The sequence below is a fragment of the Polypterus senegalus genome, chromosome 10, assembly GCF_016835505.1.
Source record: "Polypterus senegalus isolate Bchr_013 chromosome 10, ASM1683550v1, whole genome shotgun sequence".
Lineage (NCBI taxonomy): Eukaryota > Metazoa > Chordata > Cladistia > Polypteriformes > Polypteridae > Polypterus > Polypterus senegalus.
This window is the reverse complement of record NC_053163.1, coordinates 147,181,225-147,208,889: the sequence shown is the minus strand read 5'-3', so window position 1 is coordinate 147,208,889 and position 27,665 is coordinate 147,181,225. Positions and strand designations below refer to the sequence as shown.

The 27,665-nt window shown below is 38.0% G+C and overlaps 1 protein-coding gene across 13 annotated transcripts in view; it reads right to left on the bottom strand.

The window, feature by feature from the left end:
• Nucleotides 1-27,665, bottom strand: part of eps15l1a (epidermal growth factor receptor pathway substrate 15-like 1a) — a 280,134-nt gene that overhangs the window by 22,094 nt on the left and 230,375 nt on the right. For 9 of the 13 annotated variants that reach the window (XM_039767016.1, XM_039767020.1, XM_039767019.1 and 6 more), the window contains one exon: nt 4,518-4,723. The exons of 2 other annotated variants lie outside the window; for them this stretch is intronic. In XM_039767016.1, coding sequence (XP_039622950.1) covers nt 4,518-4,723 — 206 coding nt within the window. The remainder of the gene's footprint in view (nt 1-4,517; nt 4,724-27,665) is intronic. 2 more of the 13 variants (XR_005635392.1, XM_039767024.1) reach the window with 1 other exon arrangement.

Genomic DNA, 27,665 nt, shown 5'->3' with positions numbered 1-27,665 from the left:
TAGGACGTTGTCAGTCCTGCATACAAGCACATGGGGGACATACAAACTACTCTGTGCGATCTGGAGTTGCTGCAATAAAATTTCATCAAAATGGACTAACCTGCCTGCCACTGCATCATTTTTTCCCTTTGAATTTCGGGGTGTCTTTGAATTCAGCCCTCTGTATGTTGATCACTTTCATTTCCATCAAAAATTGTGCCATCCTATTGTTCCTAACACATTACCAAAGTATTCCATAAATTTTTTTGAGCAGTTTATGTTTATGGTACAGTGTCATATTGGTTGTATCACTGCTTGTGTTTATGGGTACTGAAGTGTCATTTTGACAGATACTTATTTTGGGAAATACAAATCTATCGGATTTTGCCTGCTATTTTAGAGTGCATGAGTAAGTCCACTTGCAGTAGTCTTGCAACAGAGTAAAGCTAAGTTAAATGAAATGGAGTTAAGGTGGAGAAAAGAGGTTTTCAAAGTCCTTTTAGTAGAGGAACAAGGGAAAAATCTTAATCTATTAGAAGACAGGGATAGTTGTGTTGGATAGATGCAGAGAAACATAGGACGTCCTGTAAAATAACTGAACTGTTAAGCCTTTTGTTCAACAAACTGTACACAAATTTCAAAAGTGTGTCAAAATACGCTACTGGGGCCATTTCATTCTTTAGGCAATACATCTTTATAGTGCCTCGCTGTGACTGATCTATTAGCCAAGTCTGAAGCTTTCTTCTTTTTGTAATTATTGTGTGTATGTGAGGGGATGCTGTTTAAGTTTGAGATACGACGCTCGATAATACTGCTCAACAAGCATTTTGCTACTGGGATTCTTTCACCTGTACTTTAACAAATTTCACTTGCTGACTCCAAATCTGAAAACCGTTTTTGTCCAGCACGTCACATTTTTTAGCTATGATGTTCCAAGTCTTGGACAACTAGGGTGACTTGACAGTAAAGGCGATGCGTTTCAGCATTTAAAAAATAAGTTTGGTCTCGAGAAAAGTGAAGCCAAAATTAAGGAAGCTGTTTTTGTTGGCCCTGAAGTACATGAACTGATGCTTGATGATGAGTTCTAAAGGAAACTGAAGGCAACTGAATCAGCACCTTCATTTGTACAGGTTGTCCAGAATTTTCTTGGCAGTCACAGAGCAGAGAATTATGCTGAGGTGGTGAAGAACCTGCTGAAAGCGTATAAGCTTATGGGAGTCAGAATGTCACTGAAGACGCATTTTTACATTCTCATCTCGACTTTTTTCCACCAAATCTAAGCAATGTCAGAGATGAGCATTGGGAAAGATTTCATCAAGATATAAAGGTGATGGAAAACCGATATCCGGGAAAATGTACCCCGAGGATAATGGGTGACTACTGTTGGTTCATGCAAAGAGAGACCAGATGTGCAATACAAGAGCAAAAGCAAGTGCCTCAGACAATTTTGAGCATGTTGACCTCGCTTTTATATTGAGGTCTTAAAGTGTCTCTGGTATCGTCTTCTGGTTTGTTTTCAGAATAAACACATCAAAATAATTTTGTTGGGACAGAGTTCAAACTATAGATATTGTGTTGATATATTATATTGATATTCAAAAGTGTCAAAATGGCAATGATGTGTATCTAAAAATCTGATGTGCTGGCTTAATTCCGATTTCATACATGAAATCAGCGTAAAAACTTAATAGAGTGCTGGTCTGAAGTTCCCAGTAGCAAACAAAAAATATTTTTTTTGTAGGAAAGTGTAATTCATGCCTGGAGGCTGAGAGCAAGAGAGTGGAATGGATAACCAAGGTGAGAGCCAGTCCACATCTAAGAGTGGCAATAGTCAACAGCATGAAAAAGTGCTTGCTAATCACTGAGCTTTGCATTTTCTTTGAGCTTCGTCAAACTTTCTCTTTCCATTGAAGATGTCATCACATCTCTTTTCCTGCTTAGGACGCCACCTCATCTTTAGTCATCCATCCACTCTGTTGATTAGAGCTACTGTTTATGTGGCCAGTCACTTGCATAAAGCACACTTTCAGCGCAATGCGGAGCATGTGTTAGCATAACATTAATAAATATTGACAAACTGAAAAATTATTGGCCTATTAATAAAAAACATATTGGTTCATTTTCTTTTCTGTATAATGTTGCCACATTTCAAACAATTACATCAAGGCATTTTTGAGATTTTGTAGCATTTTGTTTTTCTATTAGGGATTTATTAACTCTTAAATATTGATATCAGTTTTTATGAAAACAGGAAATAGTGAGTGTATGAGTGTGAATGAGTCAGTCAAATTTGCATTTATATATTATGTGTATGTATATATATATATTTTTTATTATGTGTGTATATATATATATATATATATATATATATATATATATACACACACACACACACAATATATATGTGTATAAACGTACACATACTGTATATCTTGAGATATTTGTTATCAGCAATCAAAATAAAGAACAACCTAGACCAACTATTCTGATAAGCTTGCTCAAAGATGATTTTTGTTGTAAGCGGCAGATGACGCTTTAGTATATAAAGTTGTTGCAGATGAACAATTTAATGCACGTATTAAACTTGACAGAATTTGAATTACAACTCTCAACTTTTAAATGGAGCTTCATCCCACTATTTAAAACTTATAATTGTGTTTTTTCAAGCTGTTCATGAAGAAATCTTTAAAGATTCAATTTCAAATTTGAAGCTATTATTTTCACATATGTAAAGAGCACATGTTTATCTTAGTAACTTATGTTTAAAGATTACATTTTTATATTCCAGGAGGTTAAATGTATAAAAGTTTAAAACAATTTAAAAATGTAAGGAGTCATACATAGGTTTTAATTTGGACATTTGTTTTAAAGTAATGTTTTTCTCACTTTAGATTATTTTTAATCGCTGTGGATGGACTGTCACCCTGTCGAGGCTAAAAGGACTGATTTCACAACCCTGTGACCCTCAATTAAGAGAATGTTAATTATAATGCAGGGCGGCATGGTGTCTCAGTGGTAGCGCTGCTGCCTCGATGTAAGGACACCTGGGTTCGCTTCCCGGGTCCTTCCTGCGTGGAGTTTGCATGTTCTCCCCGTGTCTGCGTGGGTTTCCTCCTGGTGCTCTGGTTTCCTCCCACAGTCCAAAGACATGAAGGTTAGGTTCATTGGTGATTTAGTGTGTGCTTGGTGTGTGGGCGTGTGTGCCCTGCAGTGGGCTGCTGGCACCCTGCCCGGGATTTGTTCCTGCCTTGAGCCCTGTGTTGTTTGGGATTGGCTCCAGAAGAACTCCGGTGACCCTGTGTTTGGACTGACTAATTATAATGCAGCATTAATTCTTGGCACAGTGGTTTGAAATGCTACCTTATGTAGTCGGCTTCAAAGGTCTAAATTGTGTTTGTACATCGCTCTCGTGTATGCCTGGCTTTTTCTCTGGGCATGCAGGATTTCTTCTTACATTCTAAAGACATGAGTGTTAGATGAACTGGAAAACTAAACTTGGTCCAATGTGAGAGTGTGACAGAGAGTTTGTGCAGGAGTGGGCCTTGCAGAGTCTTGCTCATTCTTTGCTTTATGTGTCACTGTGATAGGCTTTGGCTTACTATGACCCTAAACTAGATTAAGCCAATCTGAGAATGTCATGTTGTGCTATTTACATTGGAGTTTTCATCTCTTCTAGAGCCCATTTTATGTCTTATGGATAAATGAAAAATCAAGTGTTTTACTATAATTATATTACTATATCATTATAGACTTGAAGGTTCAGAGCATGAGCAATGAACAGGCTGGCTTAAAAAAAAAAACAGAAAGCAAAAAGTCTTTAAAAAGCACAGGGCCCAAGTCCCTGCTTAAAAAAAAATGATGATTTAGAATGTATTTAAAAATAAATCAATGAAACTAAGATTTCATGGTTCCTTAAAGGTGACAGTAAAGGCTCAAAAATGGACAGCTATATTATAGCCGGAAAGTATACTGTATTGCTGCAATGCAACCTGCAGTAGTCTCTTTTCGCCCCTTTCCACTTCCCTCTGAGTCATTGCTTAAAGTGGTGCTTGCATCTCAGGATTGGAATAGGCCACCATTGCAAAGTTAGGCCTGATGCCGAGCATCATTTGAATTATAGCGCCGACTGGCACCTTCTTTGTTTCTTTTTTAAAAGCTAAAATGGGGCATGTCTGACATTCAAGGATCTCCACAATTTGATTCTGTGGCTTTTGTTTTCCAATAAGTTTTGGGTCAAGATAATTATTTTGAAAATGGGCAATGAAATTTTTCAAAATTGTTCTTATATTTTGTCTTGTTCCATTCTCTGTTACAGATCGCTTTTTAGATTATGGTGTCACAACGAAATTTAAGGGAAGAGGTCCCTACCAAGAGTAATGTCGGCAGCATGAAAAGGTATCAACAATGAAGCACAGAAAAGAGGAAAAAAGGCTGGTGATGCATTCTGCTATAGAGTTCTCGCTTCAAAAATAATGGATCGCTATAAGCAGAAAGCAAGAGTGGACTGGACAGAAAGAGTATCACTGAACTCAACTTACAGAGCTGAAGTCTGCAAAACCCAAGGAAGAGTCTTTAGAAGCTTTACTTGAGGAAGAAGTAGCAAAAGGGTCTTTGCCACTAAATGGGTCTCCAAAGCCCTTTTTGCTTTGAAAGGGGTCGCTGTCGTCAGCACCAAAAGGCTGGAAAGGGTCACCAGATTTGGAGGAGTCACCCGAGCCCGGCAGGTTTACTGGAGTGCTTTTACCTAAAAAGTTTGAAAAAGAGACAATAATTATTTCCACACAGAGTCCACTGACCAACCCATAGTCCCTTCAAGCCGCCACCATCATCACTTGCACGTCTGGTGGGTGTTAGGTTCATATCGAAATACTGACCAAATTCAAATACTGACTGGTCATAAAGCAGATTCAGGATAGACACCTAAAATAAGATGTGCCTCACTGCAAATGCCATTTTTTCAGCAAAAAAAGAAAAACAGAGAAAGAATTATTATAAACGACACAAACTTCCGTGACTCATCGCAACCTGCTGGAAATGAAGTAAAAAATACCAATCATTTGTACTCTGTAGCAGAAAAAGAAAAATGTCTCAATGGAAAAAAATAACAAAGGAAATAAAGATTATTTTTAAAACCATCTGATCACAAATACAAACACAATTACATTACTCCTTTACGGAAATAAGATCAGATCAAACCCCAACTAACAGAAGATGACTTTCTGGCTTGCATAGACAATAACAAAATGCATACAGAGGAGATTAACTAAACCACCTTGCAGCTTTCAAGGAAAAAAACAATTACCATAAGCAAAAAATACTTTACCACATTTTAATGTGGAAAAACTGCACATTAAGATGTTAAGATCAAACTAATAATCAGATGGCATGAACTTCACTGCATTCAGCGCCATTATAAGGAATATTACGAATGTATGCTACATGAATGACGATTCAAGAATGCCATATTCTTCATATTCCTCAAAACTGGCTGAAAAAGATCGGCACAGCATTAAACTATGAAAACTGAATTGAGATTTTACTTTTTTTTTTTTTTAATTTATATTTAAATAACATCCCATTATAATGAACTGCACAATGGCGCACTGGGTAGTTTTGCCATTGGATTTTGCAAGCCCTCCTTGCTTCTCCATGAATTTTCTTCCCTCACGTCCAAAGATGTGCTGATTAGGCTGACAGTCTACTTAGTAACAAAATAGTAACTTAATCTACTTGATCCAATTCAATGTCATAGGGGCCTATCCATGCAGCACTGGGTGCAAGGTGTGAAAATCTTGGAGGGGGGGCCCGGTCACGTTTATACCCACACTTAAGCTCACACAGTGCAACATCTTTTATTGCCTTGTGTCTGGAGCTTTTAGAAAAGATTCCAGTTCACCACAACCCTGTAAAGTTTTTTTTTATTTTTAATATTATACCTATCATAAATACAATGTGCATATGAGATAAACTACTGGGAAGTACCACCAAAATTGTGTTGAGATGCATGTATAAAGTTTTATTAGCAAATATTCGCATATTCTTTCAGATGGATTTGACAGCACAGAAGACAAGGTTATTAGACAAAAGGTAAGAAGGAGAAAATAAAAATATTTTGGGGTTATAGAGACATTACTGCCATGAGTTCAGAAAGCACTTTCTTCTTCTTCTGTCGGCTGCTCCCGTTAGGGGTTGCCACAGCGTATTATCTTTGTTGTCCACATATTGATTTGGCAAAATTTTACACCGGATGCCCTTCCTGACGTAACCCTCCCCATTTATCCGGTATGAGAGAAATTATATACAGAACAAAGTGCAAACAATGTCCTCATGCCAGCTACAGCCCGTGGAGCACTTTGTTGCGTGATGTGAGCCAGTAGTAGCACCAGGATCTTATAAAAGGATGGGACTAAATTTGTCACAAGCAGACCTAATTTTATAACTTGAATTTAAGAGTAATAAAAAAATAATCTAGTCATACCAAAATAAAAATGATCATCAGTTTTTTTTTTTTGTCTACTTTGAATGATTTTTTTTTTTTATTAACTAGATAAAAATCCACTTACAGTGAAACCTTGGATTGAGAGTAACTTGGTTTGCGAGTGTTTTCCAAGACAAGCTAAAAATTGTAATAAATTTTAACTTGATAAATGAGCGAGGTCTTGCAGTACGAATAGTACATATACGCTTTGTCCACTGAGCGTCACGTGGGGATTGTGGGTAGTCATCTCCCATGCTCGTTCTCAGTCACCGTGCCGCACTCATATAGTCAACATTCGTATGAGCGTATGCTGTTTACTATTAGCATGCGCCCCAAAACACGAGGCTGAGTCTCAGTACTTTAGCAAGACCAACTTTATTCAGCGCGAAACAGGAACAGCACGTTTATATATTGTAGCGGGATCTACCGCTCTCCTATACAGAGACACAGCAATCAAGCAGGGTTGTGGCCAGGTTAGTGGCTAAGTAATACTGTGCTCTTGCATTTATAATGTTTCTTGCATCACCCATTGACGGCAGGTGCTTATAGCTTGACTGCAATCATTTCTGATTCTCTTTAACAGCGAACTGCTACAGCGCTGGGAGCCTGTGGTTGCTTGCTTCGGGACACTCTTCCTTGTGTTGTCCCATTTGGGGGGTAATCCCAAAAGAGTTTAGAAACCTTACAGTGCGTAAAGCATTTTTTTTTTATTTTGTGACTCTTCAGGCAAAAGCAACTGTCATTGGATAGGTTTCCTTGTTAAAGCCGCAAAAAAAAAGAAAAAGATTCCAGTGAGCCAACAGATAGTCATTCCGTTAGTTACAGTGAAGATTTTTATATACAGTAAATATTTGTGGGTTGTGAAACTAATTATCTGAGTTTCCATTATTTCTTATGGTGTCTGTCCTCAACATAAACAGTTTATTGCTAGAATGCCAAAACAGCATCTGTCAAAATCCTCTATCTGTCATGCCAATGACCTGCAAAGCTGCAAGCCTTACTGGCTGTTAACAGATTGTAGAAACGTTAGTACCAATGGAGTTAGTGGCTCATGAATATCAGACAAATCTGTGACTTTGGGCGTTCCTTCATTTTTTGGCAGCTGAGTGGTTGTAGACTTTGCTGCATACTCAGTAGCAGTACTGGTAGCAAACCCATGCCTAAAGTTAGCAGACCTGGTGCAGGGTTTTCACTTGCCAATGGAGCATCACTGCAATGTTCTGTGACAACATTTGCTTCCAGAATGCTTTGCAGTTCCAGTTGTTTCCTTTTACAAATAAAATCTGAAAGGGTTATTTCTCAAGATATTGTTCACATTTATCTTAGTCTGTTCACATTTCCTTTCAACTGGACCTACAACAAGTAGTAAATGTAGTTGTAACTAATTAGCTGATAATCTTCTATTAAAATGTTTAAATTGGTCGTGATTGGTAAAACTGAAAATCAATCTATTTTCTAAACCTTGTTATGGAGACGTATGCTGTAAAACTGCAATCCATATACACACTTTTAAAATTATTTTTAAGAGTTAAATGACCTCTTATCATAAAGTAACACTTGCGATTTTGCTGTGTATGCTATGGAAGCTGAGAGAGGACATGCAATATCATTATTTTTTTAAATTGTTTCCTCGAGATAACTATAATTTTATCAAGATCTCGATAAAACAAAAGATCTTGTTTTCTTGACATTATGAAATAATTGTATCGAACGTTTAATGTTTAGCTTATTGAAGGCACGTCCTGTTTGGAATGGCAGAAGAGCAGAACTGTATTAATCAGTGCATCACATTTTTGTTCAATCAAGGGCTGAAATATGTTTATGCCTTGGTTTAGAAAATAATAACGTTAGTGTCTGTTGTTTAAGAAGACGGCTAGCAAGGCTTCTGCTGTATAGGCGTCACAATCTAAGCGAGCCTGATGCCAGGAGCAAAGGTTAAGTTTCGTTTTCTCGAAATTTCCATAAAATTATTCCGTTATCTCGAGAAAACAAAGTTAGTTTTCTCGAGATCTCGAAAAAATTAGTCTGTTATCTCAAGGAGACAATTTAAAAAAATAACGATATTGCATGTCCTCTCTCGGCTTCTATAGTATGCTTATAATTAATTCATATTTTAATCATGGAATGTATATTAAAATGCATTTCTATGGCACAGGCTAATTTTTATTTATTAAAAAAAATTAGGGTTAGGGTTAGGGCTGGTACAGACCTATACAGAGAGGGGCTTGTTGTGGGCTAGATTTAACACTCAAATAAATAATCCATTCAATAACATTTTGTCCCCATTATTTGAAATAATAATCACACCAATATTTCTTTCTTTTATTTCTTGGTTTTGAGTGACCCCACACTTGGGTTTCTAAATTAATTATGTAGAGAAAAGCCAAGCAAAATGACACCTTTTATTGGCTAACTAAAAAGATTACAATATGCAAGCTTTCGAGGCAACTCAGGCCCCTTCTTCAGGCGAGATGTAATACAGAAACTGAAGTTTCCTGTGTTTATATTCACACACTAGGACAAGAAACAACAATGGTAAATTTTTAAATGAAAACTCTTAAATGTAAAAAATTAATAGGTTCATTCAGGCTAAGATTAATTTAACTGGAGATAGAAGAACAATGTATTGTCAAGATCTTTAGATAAGATAACTGTCCAACAAAGTCCTTTGAAGTTTGTGATGAGTTTTTCAAAACAATGCAGATCTGTAGTCAGGTTGTCTGTGTCAGTCTGAGAGATGCAAACAGTCTTCATATCTGGCTATAAAACTTGTCTCTGTTCAAGCCATGCTGTAATGTATCAAATTTTAACATGAGCTTAACTTCCCATTCTTTTCTCTCTTGCTGCGAAGTTGGGAAGTTAAGCTCATGTTAAAATTTATTTATTCTTAATTTTTTACATTTAAGAGTTTTCATTTAAAAATTTACCATTGTTGTTTCTTGTCCTAGTGTGTGGATATAAACACAGGAAACTTCAGTTTCTGTATTACATCTTGCCTGAAGAAGGGGCCTGAGTTGCCTCGAAAGCTTGCATATTGTAATCTTTTTAGTTAGCCAATAAAAGGTGTCATTTTGCTTGGCTTTTCTCTACATTCATAATGGCTAACACGGTACAACAACCTAGTACTAAATTAATTATGAAAATGAGTTTCAGAAAAAAGCATCATTGCTTAAGAGACTTGAGCCCATCTATGCATCTGAGCATATTGGCCTGCAAGCTTCCTCTAATGTGCTCTGTCACGTGTTATACCTTATATCTCTTCCAATTTGATGCTTGCAAGTTCTCTTTGGAAGTCTGGTACCCATGTCTTGTATTACAACACAGAATATCGCTGATCTGGTGGACAGGAAAAGATGACCAACAAGTTGGATTTGACACTCTGCCAAAATATCTTCTAGCCTTTCAGATCGACGAGACAACACATATCCTTCACATCGCTAATGCCATACGTTGAGCTTCTGTGCTGTCCATGCAGTAATTTTCCATGTTTCACTTGTGTGGTAGACTGTAAAAGTCCTATTTTCAAATGACACTGAACACCAAAATACTTCTTTACTAACGAGGAACAAAGTGTAGCACGTCTGGCATGAAGCGTAAAATTAGACAGCATTTTGCTAGTAGGTATTCAAACTACACATGCAATCTGCCAGACTGAGAAAAGGAAAGCACAGCAGAAACCCTGCAGTGAATTTGAAAGGCTGCCAAAATACTTTACTTTCACCAAACACCTCTTTAAAAATCCACATAAAAGGCAAGTTACATACTGGTAGATAAAATTGCAAAGGAAGACAAGTCTTTTGAGGAAGACGTGCTTTTGAAAAATGTAAGGCAGGGACAGTTAGCAAAGTAAAAATGCTTAATAAACGGCTCCATCACTGGGGGAAGAGCTGGTAAGCAAATTAAAACAAGAAGAAAGGAAAAAAGAAAACTTCATTCATTTTTCAACTGTGTTCTGGTATTAAGGATGAAGTTATCTAATAATAATAATTCTGTTAATGTGACTATTGATTAGTACATTCATTTCATTATTTGCTGTCACATTCAGATTGCATTTCTATTCATAATCTGCTTTCTTAATGATCTTTGTGGGAGACTGTTTTAGGTTTAGGTTTAGGTTTAGGTTTAGGATGAAACATTTCCTTTTAAAAGATTTTACATGGTGTGACAGGGGTTTGACGCCCCTTCACACTATATTCAGGGGGGACAGCCATGGACGTTGCAATACCTCCCCCTGAACGTTAGTTGGCCACCTCACTGGGGTGGAACAGTGTCTCGGGTTCCCGCAGGGCATCCTGGGAATTGGAGTTGGGTCTCGCAGGTACTCCCAAGGGGTGCTGTATTTGGGACTCCTGAGCCCGTGTGGGCAGCCAATTCGTCACACCTGGAAGTGAAGCAGGAAATCGGGGATCAAGCACCTGGAGCAGTTCCGGGTGAACTATAAGGGGAGCCAGCGACCACCACTCAGGGGCCAGAGTCGGATGGAAGGAGGACGAAGCTTGGTGAGGAGTGGTGGAGTGAGAAGAAGAAAGTATTTATTGTGTGCTTGGGACTGTGTTGGGCTAGTGAGACACGGGGAAGACGTGTCTCACAGCTGAAGAAAAATAAAAATGTATTAAATTTTATACGTGCCTCCTGTGTCTAATCTGTGTTGGGTCGGGCGCTATATAGCGTCTTTCTTACAATGGTTTAGCTCACAATCTATAATTACATTTAAATCTTACTAGTTTTGCACTTTTTGAGTCCAAGTCCATTCTTCAAGTCCATTTGTGTTTTTCCCCCATCTGTCATTGATTGGTAAGGTAATAATTTTAGTGGGAACACAGCTGTAACGACGGGCATGGGTTTGAAAATCAGATCATTTCTTTTTGCTCTACAAATATTTATCAATTATTATTTGAAGATAATGAAATGGACTGCATCTGTCCAGCAGAACTGCATTGAACAATCTTTGGCTTAAAATGTCAGAAAGAAGAAGCTTCACTGTAGCAGGTATATGCTAACAGACCTGACAGGCTGTTGAAGGCAAGAATCCTGGTTTGCATGCAAGGTGCATAACAGTGACTTTGAAATGTGGAATCTGCTGTGACGTGCCACTTACTCAGCAACTTGAAAACAACACTTTCAAACAAATACATTCAGTAGCATGGTAAGTGCCTTGCCTACTTTTAAAAGCATTAGAAACGTTCTAAGGAAAACAGATTACTGGATCCAACACATCTCTTCATTTCCTCTTCACCAAATGTTTTCAAAACATTGTAGAAATTTCAAAGACCCCAAAGTGCTACAATCAAGTACACTTTCTGGTGCATATACATAATGCTATCCTAATGCTTATTAAAATTTATCTTAATCAGATTTTTATCATAACCGTGTGGTCATTATGAAAAGCATAGCATTACAATGGCATGCTACTCAAATAAACAAGTAATAATAACTTATCATATACAGCAATTTACTTCAAAAATCAAACCAAACAAAAGAAAAATTGAAATACAAAGGAAATAGAAAACAATTTAACCCTCATCAAAAAAAAAAGTAAAGAAACAAAGATATAAGCAGAAAAACTCTTGTCTAACTTTTTTAAAATATTATAGAACAACTAAAAGCACAACAGAGACAATCACAGGTCAGGCATACTTATTCTTAAAATTATATTCATGAATTATTGCCATGTTTCAGAAAGGTTTTCGACATATTCTCTCAGAATTTGAGACAATATAGCACATGACTTACCCACTGAGTAAGAGAAGGTGGGTTGGGATTCTTCCAGGTGCTAGTATTGTCATATAACAATCAACTTTAAAACCATCTGGGAGTACACCAAACATCGCCATTGATGGATTACGAGTGACTGACACACCAAGGCTGTATGAGAAGTATGTAAACATTTTTGTTCAAGATGTTAATTTGACAAGGCTTAGTGATGCCGGAGCTACCTTGGTATATTTTACACAATTAAAAAAAATATTTGTGAGATTAATGAATGATTTTAGGTTGAATTATGCAATGCTTTGCATATAACTAGACTGCATTCTATGTACGGCGGATTTTCACTTCCTTTTCTGAGATGCACATTGAAAGGCCCCTCTCCCACTGTTCACTAAGAGTACCGAAGAAAAGATATGTTAAAGTATTTTTATATATTGCTAAAATTTGGCCTACGTCTTCATCAAAACAAACCAGAAATGCCTCTGAGATAGATATGTGTGTTAGGTGTGGAAAATTGCATAGGTTACTTGTTGAAAATCTGATTTAAATAACAGTGGGCATCCACCTTACTGAGTCCATCATGCTTCTTGCTTAAGCTGAAAACATTCAATGTATTTCTCTTTTCATATAACTCATATAATGCAGATCAAAATAAATCTAGCAGGTCTTTTCTGCAATTACTTTAGCTCTATTAGGCAAAACTACAAATCTATTTCAGACGTGGCTACAGAAGTGCATTATGTGGTCTTTTTTAACTATTAATTTTAACTTACCAATACAATACACGTTACAATTCAGTAAACAGAGACGCATTCGAAAAATCACATTCAAATTTACCCCTTCCCAGCAGTCTCTAATAATAAAGCTTTTGACTCCATTATTTGGTGAGATTCTATCTTGCACAGGCCAGACTGTGATAAGGAAAAGCGATGAATTGAACCAAATCGACCATAACACATTTTGCCTTTCCAAACAAAGCAACAAAAAAAACAGTCCTCTAATATGCTCCATTGCAAGGGACACCAAAAGCAGAAGAAAAGTCCCACTCAAGAGTCTTTAATTATATTTCTTACAGTGCATTCCTATAAGCACTATAATATGCACAAGGTTGACTGCCTTGCTTGTTTTGAAGGGCAATGAAAATCTCTTCAAACTTATGACATGCGTTAGTGGATGTTCATAATCTCAGCCATAGAAAAAGACATAATTGATGAAAATGAATCAGCAAACACTAAAGTTGTATCATTTTTAAAATACTAATAAAGATTACATTGGCTTAACAACTAAAATGTAACATAAAGCACATAAGACACACATCCAAATGGTACAGAAGCAAATGGGGTGCTTTCTCCATTTACAAATAATTACTGCACCTAGTCAGTCCTACTCAATGGATTCATAGACTAGATAGATAGACAGACAGACAAACAGACAGACAGATGTGAAAGGCACTATATAATAGATAGATGGATAGAGACAGACAGACAGATAGATGTGAAAGGCACTATATAATAGATAGAGACAGACAGACAGATGTGAAAGGCACTATATAATAGATAGATAGAGACAGACAGATGGATAGATAGTTTATTAATCCCCAAGGGGAAATTCACATACTCTAGCAGCAACATACTGATTGAAAAAAGAAAAAAAAAAAGTATTAAATTAAAGAGTGATAAAAATGCAGGTAAAACAGACAATAACTTTATATAATGTTAACGTTTAACCACCCCCCTCCCCTCCCCCCCCAAGGGGTGGAGTTGAAGAGTCGCATAATGTGGGGTCTCCTCAGTCTATCGCTGAAGCTGCTCCTCTGTCTGGAGATGATCCTGTTCAGTTGATGCAGTGGATTCTCCACGATTGACAGGAGTCTGCTCAGCGCCCCGTCGCTCTGCCGCGGATGTCAGACTGTCCAGCTCTGTGCCTACAACAGAGCCTGCCTTCCTCACCAGTTTGTCCAGGCATGAGGCGTCCCTCTTCTTTATGCTGCCTCCCCAGCACACCACCGTGTAGAAGAGGGCGCTCGCCACAATAGAAAAATATGATCACTTACGTGAGGTAGCTTAAGAGGTTATTTAATAAAAATTCTGAAATCACAGTCTTGTATTGACAAGAGTGATTTCACAAAGGTATCTTTAAAGTTGTGCCAGAAATTTTAAAAAGTAGGAAAAAAAAATGAAAAATAAAAGCATCATGTGTATACACTATGAATTAATTGAACTTCTCCATTTAATATTACTGTTCAAATTTTACTATCCAACTAATGTTTCCTTTTGTATACAGATGCAAACAAATCTCACAACTGTAAATGTCTCAAACGTAAAAATGATTTTTCTAACAATTCTGATATACAAAATACAAAAGGATCTGTGTGAATGAAAACATCCTCAATTATCAAGCTATTCAGCAATTCTTGTGACAGTGTTCTAGTACAAACCGGATTCCAAAAAAGTTGGGACACTAAACAAATTGTGAATAAAAACTGAATGCAATGATGTGGAGATGGCAAATGTCAATATTTTATTTGTTTTAGAACGTAGATGACAGATCAAACATTTAATCCGAGTAAATGTATCATTTTAAAGAAAAAATATGTTGATTCAAAAATTTCACGGTGTCAACAAATCCCAAAAAAGTTGGGACAAGTAGCAACAAGAGGCTGGAAAAAGTAAATTTGAGCATAACGAAGAGCTGGAAGACCAATAAACACTAATTAGGTCAATTGGCAACATGATTGGGTATAAAAAGAGCTTCTCAGAGTGGCAGTGTCTCTCAGAAGCCAAGATGGGTAGAGGATCACCAATTCCCACAATTTTGCGCAGAAAGATAGTGGAGCAATATCAGAAAGGTGTTACCCAGCAAAAAATTGCAAAGACTTTGCATCTATCATCATCAACTGTGCATAACATCATCCTTAGATTCAGAGAATCTGGAACAATCTCTGTGCGTAAGGGTCAAGGCCGTAAAACCCTACTACTGGATGCCCGTGATCTCCGGGCCCTTAAACGACACTGCACCACAAACAGGAATGCTACTGTAAAGGAAATCACAGAATGGGCTCAGGAATACTTCCAGAAACCATTGTCAGTGAACACAATCCACCGTGCCATCCACTGTTGCCAGCTGAAACTCTACAGTGCAAAGAAGAAGCCATTTCTAAGCAAGATCCACAAGCTCAGGCGTTGTCACTGGGCCAGGGATCATTTAAAATGGAGTGTGGCAAAATGGAAGACTGTTCTGTGGTCAGACGAGTCACGATTCGAAGTTCTGTTTGGAAATCTGGGACGCCATGTCATCCGGACCAAAGAGGACAAGGACAACCCAAGTTGTTATCAACGCTCAGTTCAGAAGCCTGCATCTCTGATGGTATGGGGTTGCATGAGTGCGTGTGGCATGGGCAGCTTGCATGTCTGGAAAGGCACCATCAATGCAGAAAAATATATTCAGGTTCTAGAACAACATATGCTCCCATCCAGACGTCATCTCTTTCAGGGAAGACCCTGCATTTTTCAACAAGATAATGCCAGACCACATTCTGCATCAATCACAACATCATGGCTGCGTAGGAGAAGGATCCGGGTACTGAAATGGCCAGTCTGCAGTCCAGATCTTTCACCTATAGAGAACATTTGGCGCATCATAAAGAGGAAGGTGCGACAAAGAAGGCCCAAGACGATTGAACAGTTAGAGGCCTGTATTAGACAAGAATGGGAGAGCATTCCTATTTCTAAACTTGAGAAACTGGTCTCCAGACGTCTGTTGAGTGTTGTAAGAAGAAGGGGAGATGCCACACAGTGGTGAAAATGGCCTTGTCCCAACTTTTTTGGGATTTGTTGACACCATGAAATTCTGAATCAACATATTTTTCCCTTAAAATGATACATTTTCTCAGTTTAAACTTTTGTTCCGTGATTTATGTTCTATTCTGAATAAAATATTAGAGGTTGGCACCTCCACATCATTGCATTCAGTTTTTATTCACGATTTGTATAGTGTCCCAACTTTTTTGGAATCCGGTTTGTATATTTGATGTTGCATTTTTAGTTTTGATTTTAAGAAGTGTTTACTTCTGCTACAGGACAGAAATAAATTAATAAATGTAGCACATGGAAGATAATTTTTTTAATACAGAGTGTTGAACAAAACCAGTAAACCAATAAAATCCACCCATTTGTTGTGAAACTGAGGGTCACTTCCACTCCCTGTCACAAATGAAATTCAAGCCCTGCACATACAACTGTTTTAGTGCCTAAATCAATTCTGCCCCCATTAATACAACTTCTGAATTCCTCCTTCTTATAGTTGGTTCAAAAACCTGACTACATCTGAGTGTAAGACAAAAATGTTAAAATAATTATTAAGTGAAGCTAATAAAACTTGCTCCTAAGAGGCACAATTTACTGATGAGGTGAGAAAGCCTGAGATTTCCACTTAGCTTAAAGCAGCAGACCGTGGGTGGATTACATAATGTACAATGAAACAGCACTCATTGTGAAATATTTTGCTTATTCTGTTTCAGTTCAAGTCTACAGTTTCATTTTTTCCCCCCTAAGATATTAGGAAGCAATATAAACTGAATTCTGTTGTTGTACTTGTCCATTTCATGTCCCTGGTTTTTTACAGCCTGGTTAATTACAAGGTTTTAGAAGGGAATATCAAGTTGGACTAGATCATTCATGAAACATGACACTAAGTCACTTTGAGATATCAGAGAGATGCTTTGAGCTGACACCTGCTTCTCTCCCTTTAAAAACCGCCGCAGGCATTCTAGTGGTGCACCAAAACCACATGGCTGAGGCTCACTTCAGCTGAAACAGAAAGATTTCAACCCTTTTACCGCAAACAGCAGACATTAATAAAATTAAAAAAAAAAAAAGTGATGAGTATGATTTTTTTTTTTTTCTGTTCGTTCAAATGAACCACAAATTACCAATCAGAAGGATACTGCTAATGGCTTAATACTAATATAATGGAATTAAAAATGAAATGGAAAACCCTAAAGCATATATTCTGCGTTAGTAAGTATTTTGTTCATTCATTTATTCTGAAAATCTTCTTGAAAGACTGAGTTTGATGCCAGCTACACTCTTATAACAACATATGCCAAGGAAAACACCATAATAATGGCAGGGAATCCTTTTTAGCATAGAACTTGGCAGAAGGCAAAGTGGTATTGCGCCTTCCATGTCTCCAACTTTCAAGGATTGCTAAGACATGTTGGGGGGAAGTCAAAATGATAATTTTGATTGCTAACAATGTAGTCTTCACCTTTCATCTATATCTCAAACTATCCACTTTATTACTTGTTTACTTTGGCATTTGGGAAGGTAAACCACACAGACATGAGGAGAACATGTAAGCTTTATAAGGGCAGTGAAGGATGTCAACCCAGCAATATTAACTACATCACAGTGGCACCCCAATTATCTTCAATATATCTCAAGTGATTGTAATGCAAGATTATCACATAAACAAACCTAAGTTGTTTTAGGCGAGTACTCCATTTTCAATCAATCTTTTTTATATGATACTAGCAGAATACCTGTGCTTCACAGCGGTGAAGTACTGCCTTAAAATTTTTATTAAGAAGAAAAGTAAACTTTTTTAAACCGAGGGAAAATATACCAATAATTATTTGTTAAGGATCTCTTTGTATACCACATTGTCAGTTCGGCCCTCTGGTTGTAATATGACCAAGCTGTACACTGAGCTTACTCTTGAGCATGCAACAGACAGTTGGCCATGTGAAAAACAATCTTCCCTCAAATCAATACCAACCTTTTGTGGGGTCTGTCCCTGAGACTTGTTAATTGTCATTACGAAGCACAGCCGTCCTTGAAATTGGAGGCGTTTGAATTGAAATGGGAGATCAGAGGGTATAACGGGGATGTGAGGAATAAAAACTCTCTCTCCTGAGCCACTGCCAGTGAAAAAAGTTGCCTCAATTAGGTTCTTTTGCAGACACGTGACCTGAAGTCTCATCTCGTGCCGTTACAAAGTTTCGGTGGCTGTAAGTTTCTCAGTAACATTATTGGTGCCCCAACCTTCAAAATTAGATTATGCTCAGGAGTGCCGGGAGGATTCAGTGTGGAGAAACTCTACCGGATAGTGCACCGCATCTTCCACTTCTACAACTGAATCCACACATCTTAATGGGGGTACGGTTGGAACGATAAAGAAAATGGGTACCTGAACAATGTAAACTAAGTCTAAAATACCTACACAATAACAATAATCGTAATAAACGAACAATAAAACAGCGGAGAAGACGTGGATTAAATAAAAAGGCTGTAGTTATCAGCAGGGAGACATGAATCCAGTGGCGAAGCAAGGAAGGGAATGAAGAGACTGGAGCGACGGACGGCCTTATATAGGCAGGCAGCCAACAACGTGGGAGGTGTTGGGATGGGGGACCCAATGCCGCCTCACATGGTGACCGAGCTGCAGGCTATGGACGTATATATGTATGTAAGTAGGATTCAGTTAGTGCTGGGAACCTGCGTACCAAATTTCTTGAAGATAGGCCCATAAGTAACAAAGACCGTTGGAAAGTTCAATATGGAGGCCGAAAGTGGCGTCATACCACCAAAATAAGTATGTACGTTGGTTTCGGTTAGCGCAGGGAAGCTGACTACCAAATTTCGTGAAGATGGGGCCATAAATAAGAATGTTTAACATGGCGGACGTTGTCGACCGTTATACGTAGAGTTTTGAAATGAAACCTGCTTAACCTTTGTAAGTAAGCTGTAAGGAATGAGCCTGCCAAATTTCAGCCTTCTACCTACACAGGAAGTTGGAGAATTAGTGATGAGTCAGTGAGTGAGTGAGGGCTTTGCCTTTTATTAGTATAGATTATGGTATATCCCTTGTTACATGCTCAAGAGTATAATACAAGTTTAAAAGATCAAATGCACAAATAATCAATTTATTCTTTATTTTTAGAAACTTAAAAGAGCACAGTCTCAAAAATGGTCAACAAAGCTCACAAAGAAATTTTTCAAAGCAACAAGATAACAAATCTAAATACAATAAATCCTAAGGAAATAAATACAAGGATAACGTGCAAACCAAACAGCCAATATGGCCGAGCCTACCAGGACTAAAATAAAGGGAATGCAAGAGGGGTTGTTGGCAACACCAGAGAAGTTAAATGTCTGTCTGCTTCCTCCATTAGTCACTAACCCTGATGGAGAAACTAGACTCCACCCACCTCTAGCCCCTTATGCCCCACCCATCAGACGTTCCACAGTGATCATCCAGTGATAGGATGAAGGGACTGCATGCTCAAATTTCAAGTGGAAACAGACATCGGCAGCAGTGTACTCACACGTCTACTAAAACAACCTTACCAGTTCAGAGCAATAAATAGTGAGTAACCCAAACCTTCATTTTGAAAATGAATTTTATTTCATAATTGGGATACCAGACAGGAAGAACTTACAGAGAGCATAAAAGTCAAAGTTGGTACAGGTAGGTAAAGAAGAATAGGTTAGAAAATAGCAGAAGAGGTGGGTTTGGGGTGTAATATGAATGTCACTATCAACAGGATGTTAAACATAGTGAGCAAAAGTCACAGAGAGACTTTTCACAGAGAGATACAAATCGAGTCTTTGAAAAAATTAGAAGTTCTCATGAATCTGCTAGGTTGATCTAAAGCAAGCAGCAGCAAATCTAGGAAGTTAGACTTTATAACAATCGCAGTACAGTAATCCCTCCTCGATCATTCAGGCGTTCCAGACCCCCCCGCGATAGGTGAAAATCCGCGAAGTAGAAACCATATGTTTGTATGGTTATTTTTATATATTTTAAGCCCTTATAAACTCTCCCAAACTGTTAACATTATTAGAGCCCTCTAGACATGAAATAACACCCTTTAGTCAAACGTTTAAACTGTGCTCCATTACAAGACAGAGATGACAGTTCTTTCTCACAATTAAAAGAAATCAAATATATCTTATCTTTAAAGGAGCGCCGTCAGGAGCAGAAAATGTCAGAGAGAGCGCTCGCAAAGAAAAGCAAACAATCAAAAAATCAATACATGCTTTTAAGTATACAGAAGCACCGCGATAAAGCGGCATTTTGTAGAAGAGCGTCCGTGTCCTCTGTGCAAACAGCCCCTCTGCTCACACCCCCTCCGTCAGGCAGAGAGAGTGAGAAAGATAGAGAGAAGCAAACAAGCGCCATGCGGGAAGTATATCTTATAGCATTGAGGAGTTTTAGTTAATATGTAATACATGCTCTGATTGGGTAGCTTTTAAGCCAACTGCCAATAGCATCCCTTGTATGAAATCAACTGGGCAATCAAACTGAGGAGGCATGTAACCTAAATTAAAAGACCCATTGTCCGCAGAAAGCGGCGAACCAGCGAAAAATCCATGATATATATTTAGATATGCTTACATTTAAAATCCGCGATAGAGTGAAACCGCGAAAGTCAAAGCGCGATATAGCGAGGGATTACTGTAAATATATAGAAAGAATTATACATCTGACAGGGAGCCGATATATTCAAACCCATTGAGAGATTCTGGCAATGTTCTTTATGCAACAGACAGAAATTTTGAAGGCATTCATGGAGGATGGGGGTGCCTTGATGTAAAACTCCAAACTCTTGGGACAGATGTCAGAGATTAGCCTTAGTGCACAGGGGCTGAGATTCAGTGAGAAGTCGTCAAGCTTCTTTACTTGATTTGCAGTCTTCAGTTCAATCTTATTAATGTCCATTAAGGTTATGTCAATAAGGCCGGTACTGACCTTTACTATGACTAAGAGTGATTTGCATGCATGGCTGAGAATCAACAAGAAAACAATGACTGAAATTGCTAAACAACATATAGTTGTGCCACGCAGTGCTCTCATGATAAGAGGCAAAACTCTCAGCCAGGATGCCTCAGGCAGTTCCCAAAGGCTGAAACCCGCAGTGGCTTCTTTGGCCACTATAACCCAATATGTTTTAATTCCTATCTTAATCGCTCTTTGGCACATAGAAAAAGCAAATTTAAATGGCAGTCATGGCGCTTGAAAAAACATTATGATCACAAAACTGCAAAATGCAGAATTTAATATGCAGTTTATAACTTACATTGTTGCAATGACATTTCCAAATGCATGTTTTGTGTCATATTCTAAATTTGTTAAAGGTTAAGGATTAACAGACAAGGTTATGGAAATATGTTTTCACTTACAAGTATGGTTGGATGATACAACTACATACAACTATTACAAGAGAAAAAATGATTCTGAACCATTGTTGCATGCGGCTGGGGGTGGAGCCCAGCTGGGACGCCCAGGAGGACCAGAGGAGGGCTTGTATCTCCTCCAGACCGCGAGGGGGCGACTGCCCTGGTTGTGTTGGTGGCGCTCCGGTGCCTGAACAACCCTGGACCTCAGCACTTCTGCCACACCAGGAAGTGCTGGGGGGAAGAGGAGCAGGGACACCTGAAGGGCTTCCGGGTGCGCAGCCGGCACTTCTGCCACACGGGGGTGTGTCCGCAGGAGATTGCCGGGAAGCAGCTGGAGCCCATCCGGGTTCCTATATAAGGGGCCGCCTCCCTTCATTCAGGGGTGGAAGTCGGGTGGAAGAAGGACGGAGCTGGAGGCGGCTGGAAAGGCATTTGGACTCTGAGGCCTGGACTTTGGGGGATCGGTGCTGGAGGCACTGGGACGTGCACTGAACTTTCTTGTAAATATTTGCATAATAAATATGAGTGTGTTGGGTGAAACAACGTTGTCCGTCTGTCTGTGTCCGGGCGCCCTTTCACACCATAATTATTACATTATAGATTAATTGATTTGTCTTTGAAACACAATACACAAGAATGCACAAAAAAAAAAAAAGATTCCACCAAAGCTTGAATGTTATTTTAAATTTTTAAAAATGCAAAAAGAAATAATACTCAAGAATAAAAAAATAATAAAAGTGATGTAATATTCATGTGCTTGTATCATTATCCTTAGCGTTATTTAACCCTGCATCCATTTTCACTGGTGAAATGTAGCTGCTTATTAAAATAATGATTTTAAAACAAAACATTTTTTCATTTCTTCGGAACTAGTTACAATATATGTTTTGGTTCATTCATTGTATCCGACTTTATTACCAATCTTTGTCAATAATTTCTTTTTCTCGTCAGTCACTTTTACTGGATGGCTCACTGAGCCAGAGTGTGAATTAGCTTGCTGGCTAACTTCCTAATAAGATACAGAAATTAACATCTGTGCTTTGTTGTTAAGCTAACAAATGAATGCCATTTCAGTTCTTTGGTCCTCTGGCTATCAGCTAACCATAAGATGGTTTGCTGAAATGTTCAAAAATGTAATTTAGAAAGTTCTGGTGAATGCACTTGTGGATTGAGGCAGAGAACCACATTCTTGTGGTACTCCAGTACAGGATATCATTTTAGTACTATACAGAGGGAATAGGCAGTCAAAGAAAAAGATTGGGGACTAAAATAATTAGAATAATAAAATTCATTTAATTTTCTCTGCTGAACTATAAATCTGAGTTATTGTTTTAGTTAATACAAATAGTGCAAAAATGCATCTATTATTCATATACTTGCATAACAAGACCATAACAAAGGCTTTTTTGGTATAGCATCAGTAAACTGGGTATTCACCTCTGTACAGAGTGGCATATTAACAGCTTATGATATGTCTGGCAAAATGACTTGTGAATATGAAGCATTCGTAGATTTTATACTGAAGTATGTAATATCAAGAGAACATGTCTCATTTAAGCTACCTCTGTCCATTCCAAGGTGAATTTATTTTAGCTGGCCACACTGTAGAGATACAAGAGCGATTTACAGATGTTTTGTAAGTATTACTACTTGTTACATAACAGTATATGAGTAATATATGCATTTTTGCAGTCCCTAAAGCTATAACTCACTTTTTGCGGCAGTATGAGTACTCAAAAGCGGGATGGTGAAGCCGCTTAAAAAAAAACATTAACAAAGTTGAACAAGCTCTCAGAAATGTCAAGTTTGAAACCTATTAATATATTAATAATTAAAAAAGAATACAGTGGGAATTTTCCATTACTGCTCACGAGAGATGAAACAAGGTGCCATTTGCTTACTGTGTTATATGTTTAGAAAATGTAACACATAGCAGTTGTATTTTCAGTTATACCACAAACCATGTTATATGGTCAGATATTCTAAAAACTGAAATGCACAGTTTGTTTTAAGATCACTTGCCACTTTTGTGTTTATTGTAAAAGTCACTTTAGGTTGTCTTTTGATTGCAGTGCATGATGAGTGTGACATCTCAAACACACGGTGCCTGACTTTTGGCCTTTGAGTGAGTTTTAAACATTAATTGCCATGAGTAAAGAGTAGCTGGTTGACTTTCTTATTAACAATGGAAAATAATGGTCATATAGCTGGTATTCGTGTTGCTTTATTACACTTAAAGTCAGTATTTTAAGAACCTTCTTAAGGTGGGGAATGCTCTTTTGAACGTCTGAATTTATTCACGTGCAACCCATGATTTAGCACTTAGTGTGACAAGTACTGTAGCACAAAAAAAGAAAGAAAAGTTTTAAAGCATTAAATTAATTCAGTCTTGTTATCTTATCCTCAGGTACACAATCCACCCACACAGCCCTTACAATTATGCTGCGTGAGAATACCCTGCCCTAAGGTATTACCTTGCAAGTTGAGGTTTCTAGCGTAAATTAGTGATATAGTACAAAAATGCTATGAAATATAACTTTATTCAAGACAAAGTGACCTAGGAGCTTTAACTAGCTTAATGGTTACTAGCAAGTCTGGAATATAACATGTTTAAAAATGGCAAGTTGACTTTGGCCCAAGTGAAAATAAAAGATTAAGGGAATAGACAACCTAAAGATGGCAAAAACCTTCATTCCCACCCACAGCATAGATGACAAATTCGCACTGTAGTCTGTACAGTGTTTCTCAACCCATGGGTTGCTGGACCCCCTAAGTGGGCCATTAGCTTAAATTTTTAAAAGAATTAAACCAGACATCACTTTAAAACTATAGAGGACTACTGATTGAAAATTTCAGTTCAGCACTCAAACAAAGGGACATTTTGCTTCTGCATACCGAGGCCTATTACAAGCAGATGAAAACCTCTGTAAAGCATGGTGAGCAATGGCCACTGTGCATTACCTACCAAACGAAATCATGAAGCATTCAGGTAAAAAGACAACTGGAAGCAAATCGTGCTACTTAACAGAAGTAAATCATTTTGACATTTTTAGATGTAAAAGTTAAAACCTTGAGGCTTCATAAAAAACTCTGTACATCAAATTGCCAAATATAAGAAGCTGCACACATTTTCAGAGGATCTTGTCTTGTCGTTGCGCAATAGATAAGTGCACCGAAATTGTTGATGTGTTAACTAAAACATTTTCCTCTCTGCACTGTTATAACTTACCCCTAATTGACAAACTTGCAAAATCAGACAAGTGATGATTACTGGACATTAAGTTTTATTCAGTAATAAACACCGAATGTGTATTGGAGGAGTACTCTGCACACTCAATCTACTACGTGCAATGCATTTAAATGTTGAATATATATTGACTGTTATTTGTTAATGTGTGCAATTCAGGGGAAAATGTTGGCAAGTATACTGTACATTAAAATTACTGCTAATAAAAGGTTGTCCCGGAGCAAAAATTGATAAAACTGGTTGCCAGGGCCAAACAGGTTGAGAACCATTGGTCTATTACATAAGAGCTTTCCAAAGTCCCATAATACATTTTAGGACGGATGTCGACTTTTGTCAAAATGTGGGGTTGGCAGTGGTTATTAACTGTAAACGGTGACAAAACCCGCTGTTATGTTTTAGTTGCACACCCTTTGCTAGAAGGAAAGTTAGCTTCCCTGCGTTCACATGAGTAGCAATAGCAAAAATAGCACTGACATCAAGGGATCAAAGCGAATGTGTAAAGCAAAATACTCTGTGGACGATGTCTTACATATTATCGCTAATTTGAAATTGTTGGATTCCGATTTTGTGATCAAAAACAAATGTGAGGTACCAACATCAGCTGATCGATCCCCAGCTGATTGTGGTGCTGAACAGGTTCGTGCAGCTGACCTGCCTATGGCAACATTCACCTGGGAGGACTGCCACTTACAATGAGAAGAGGTACCACTCAGATTGCAATGCCCGCAACCATTGCTGCCTTACCCTCGCCACACAATGACAGACTGGAAATCAGCCTGCCATGCATTCCGGGTGAAACTGGCAGCCACAACACACAGCAACAGACATTTTATGTTGATTTCTGTGTGAAACCATTACTTTGTTTGCTATTCAGAAAAATGTGTTTTTTATTAAAAAAATATTCAGCTCTCAAAGAGTTAAAATAAAGCTCTGTTGTAACTGTAATACAGAGATCAAACCTAAACAAAGCAATTCAGAATGAACCCCCATTTTGTAATTATGCTTGCCACATTGTTAATGGCTGGTTATGGCATTGTATAAAAAAAAAAAAGTAGTCATCTACTTTTTGACACGCTGCTGCAGTTTTGTGGACTAAATTCAGTCTTTCACACTGAGCAGCAAGGGAGAGGAAAAATGACTTGTGCACAATTAATGGGGCATAAAAGACCAAAATGCAGTACCAATTCTTCAGAGGACTTGTAACTTGCATTTGGATTTGTGTGTCCATCTCTCTCAATGTGGCCTTTATTGGGCTGCATCTTCCCCCTGCACTTTACTCAAAGCAGATGCAATAAATGAACCCAGTGTCAGGTTGAACAAACACCACAATCTCCTTCCAGTGATGTTTTGCAACGTTTGTTCTGGAGTGCCACTATGGTTAGTACAAAACCAGTTCCAAGTAATATTTGCTTATCAGCAACTTCCCTTGACAATTTTAACGCATTTTTGACATAAATGAGTATACAGCACACTATGACGCTCTGCAACTTTAGTTCTTGAAGGGGTGTTTGAGGTCTTTGAAGTCAAATAAAAAAAAAGTGTAACCCTGAACAAGTGAAAATTAAGAAATGGAAAGTAAATGCAAAGTTATATGCATTTTGTGTATGTACATTATCTATTTTATCTGACACATTTATCACAGTGCATTATTTTTTTTTTTAAAGAGCAGAAAGTCACATGACGACTAGTAGTGGGAAATTGGAAACAGCAATATTTTTACTTTAAGTTCAACACCTGAGCCACTAAGTCACACCACTGCAAAAGCAGGTGAGAATAAGAAAAAGCTCACCTTCACACCATCAGTGTTTTAAATGAATGAGCATGCAGCAGTAAACGTAAGAAATGCACTGAGATAAAGTAATAAAAACAAACTCTCATATTTGGGGGATATTCCTTTTGAAAATGTAAGCCAAAACAGTGTCCATGCATTGCAAAAAGAAAGTGTATTTTTCAGCACCATACAAACCTTTCAAAGGAGAGTTGAGAATTTTTGTTAATTGTGATAACTGAATGTACCACAAGGAAGTTGAGATTAAGAGAAAATCCTACAGTGCAACCTGTGTGGAAGACTGCTGACCATTAGTCACACCAAAATTCATATTGTTCACCCATTGTATATTTGAAACAACACCACTACTGACTCAGATTTTATATACAGTATTTATAGCATACAGTGCTGTATTAACAATGTCACATACAGTAAGTAATGATGGCTGAAGTCCATTTGCCTACCAATCAATTGTCTATAACCTCTACCCCGCTGGTTCTTCCCTATACATTCCTTGATAAGTACATCTCCTGTGCAAACTGTGATGTTATTTCATTTATATACAGTATGAGGATGTTTAATCTTGTTGTAAACACAGCTTTGGATTGTGGCATAAACCCATTCCATTAAAATTATTCAGTAAGTAGCAATGATCTTAGAATACTTAAATCAATACTAGTACAATGTTACAATCGTGTTTGTCAAGCTATAAAAACACTTAGAAATACGTCCATTCAGACATTACAAAGCATTAGAATAAAAAAGGGGAAGCCTACACAAATATCAGAACAGTCTTATCATAAAAATATAGTGCTTCAATTTCTTCTTCTTCTTTCGGCTGCTCCCGTTAGAGGTCGCGACAGCGGATCATCATCTTCATTCATCGTGTTCTGTTACACTCATCACCTGCATTTCCTCTCTCACCACATCCATAAACCTCCTCTTAGACCTTCCTCTTTTCCTCTTACCTGTCAGCTCTATCCTTAGCACCCTTCTCCCAATATACTCCGCATCTCTCCTGTGCACATGTCCAAACCAACACAATCTCGCCTCTCTGATTTTCTCTCCCAACTGTCCCCCCTGAGCTGACCCTCTAATGCACTTGTTACTAATCCTGTCCATCCTCGTCACACCCAATGCAAATCTTAGCATCTTTAGCTCTGTCTCCTACTTTCTGGTCAGTGCCACCGTCTCCAGCCCATATAACATAGCTGGTCTCACTATCGTCCTATAAACCTTCCCTTTCACTCTCGTTGATACCCGTCTGTCACAAATCACTCCTGACACTCTTCTCCACCCATT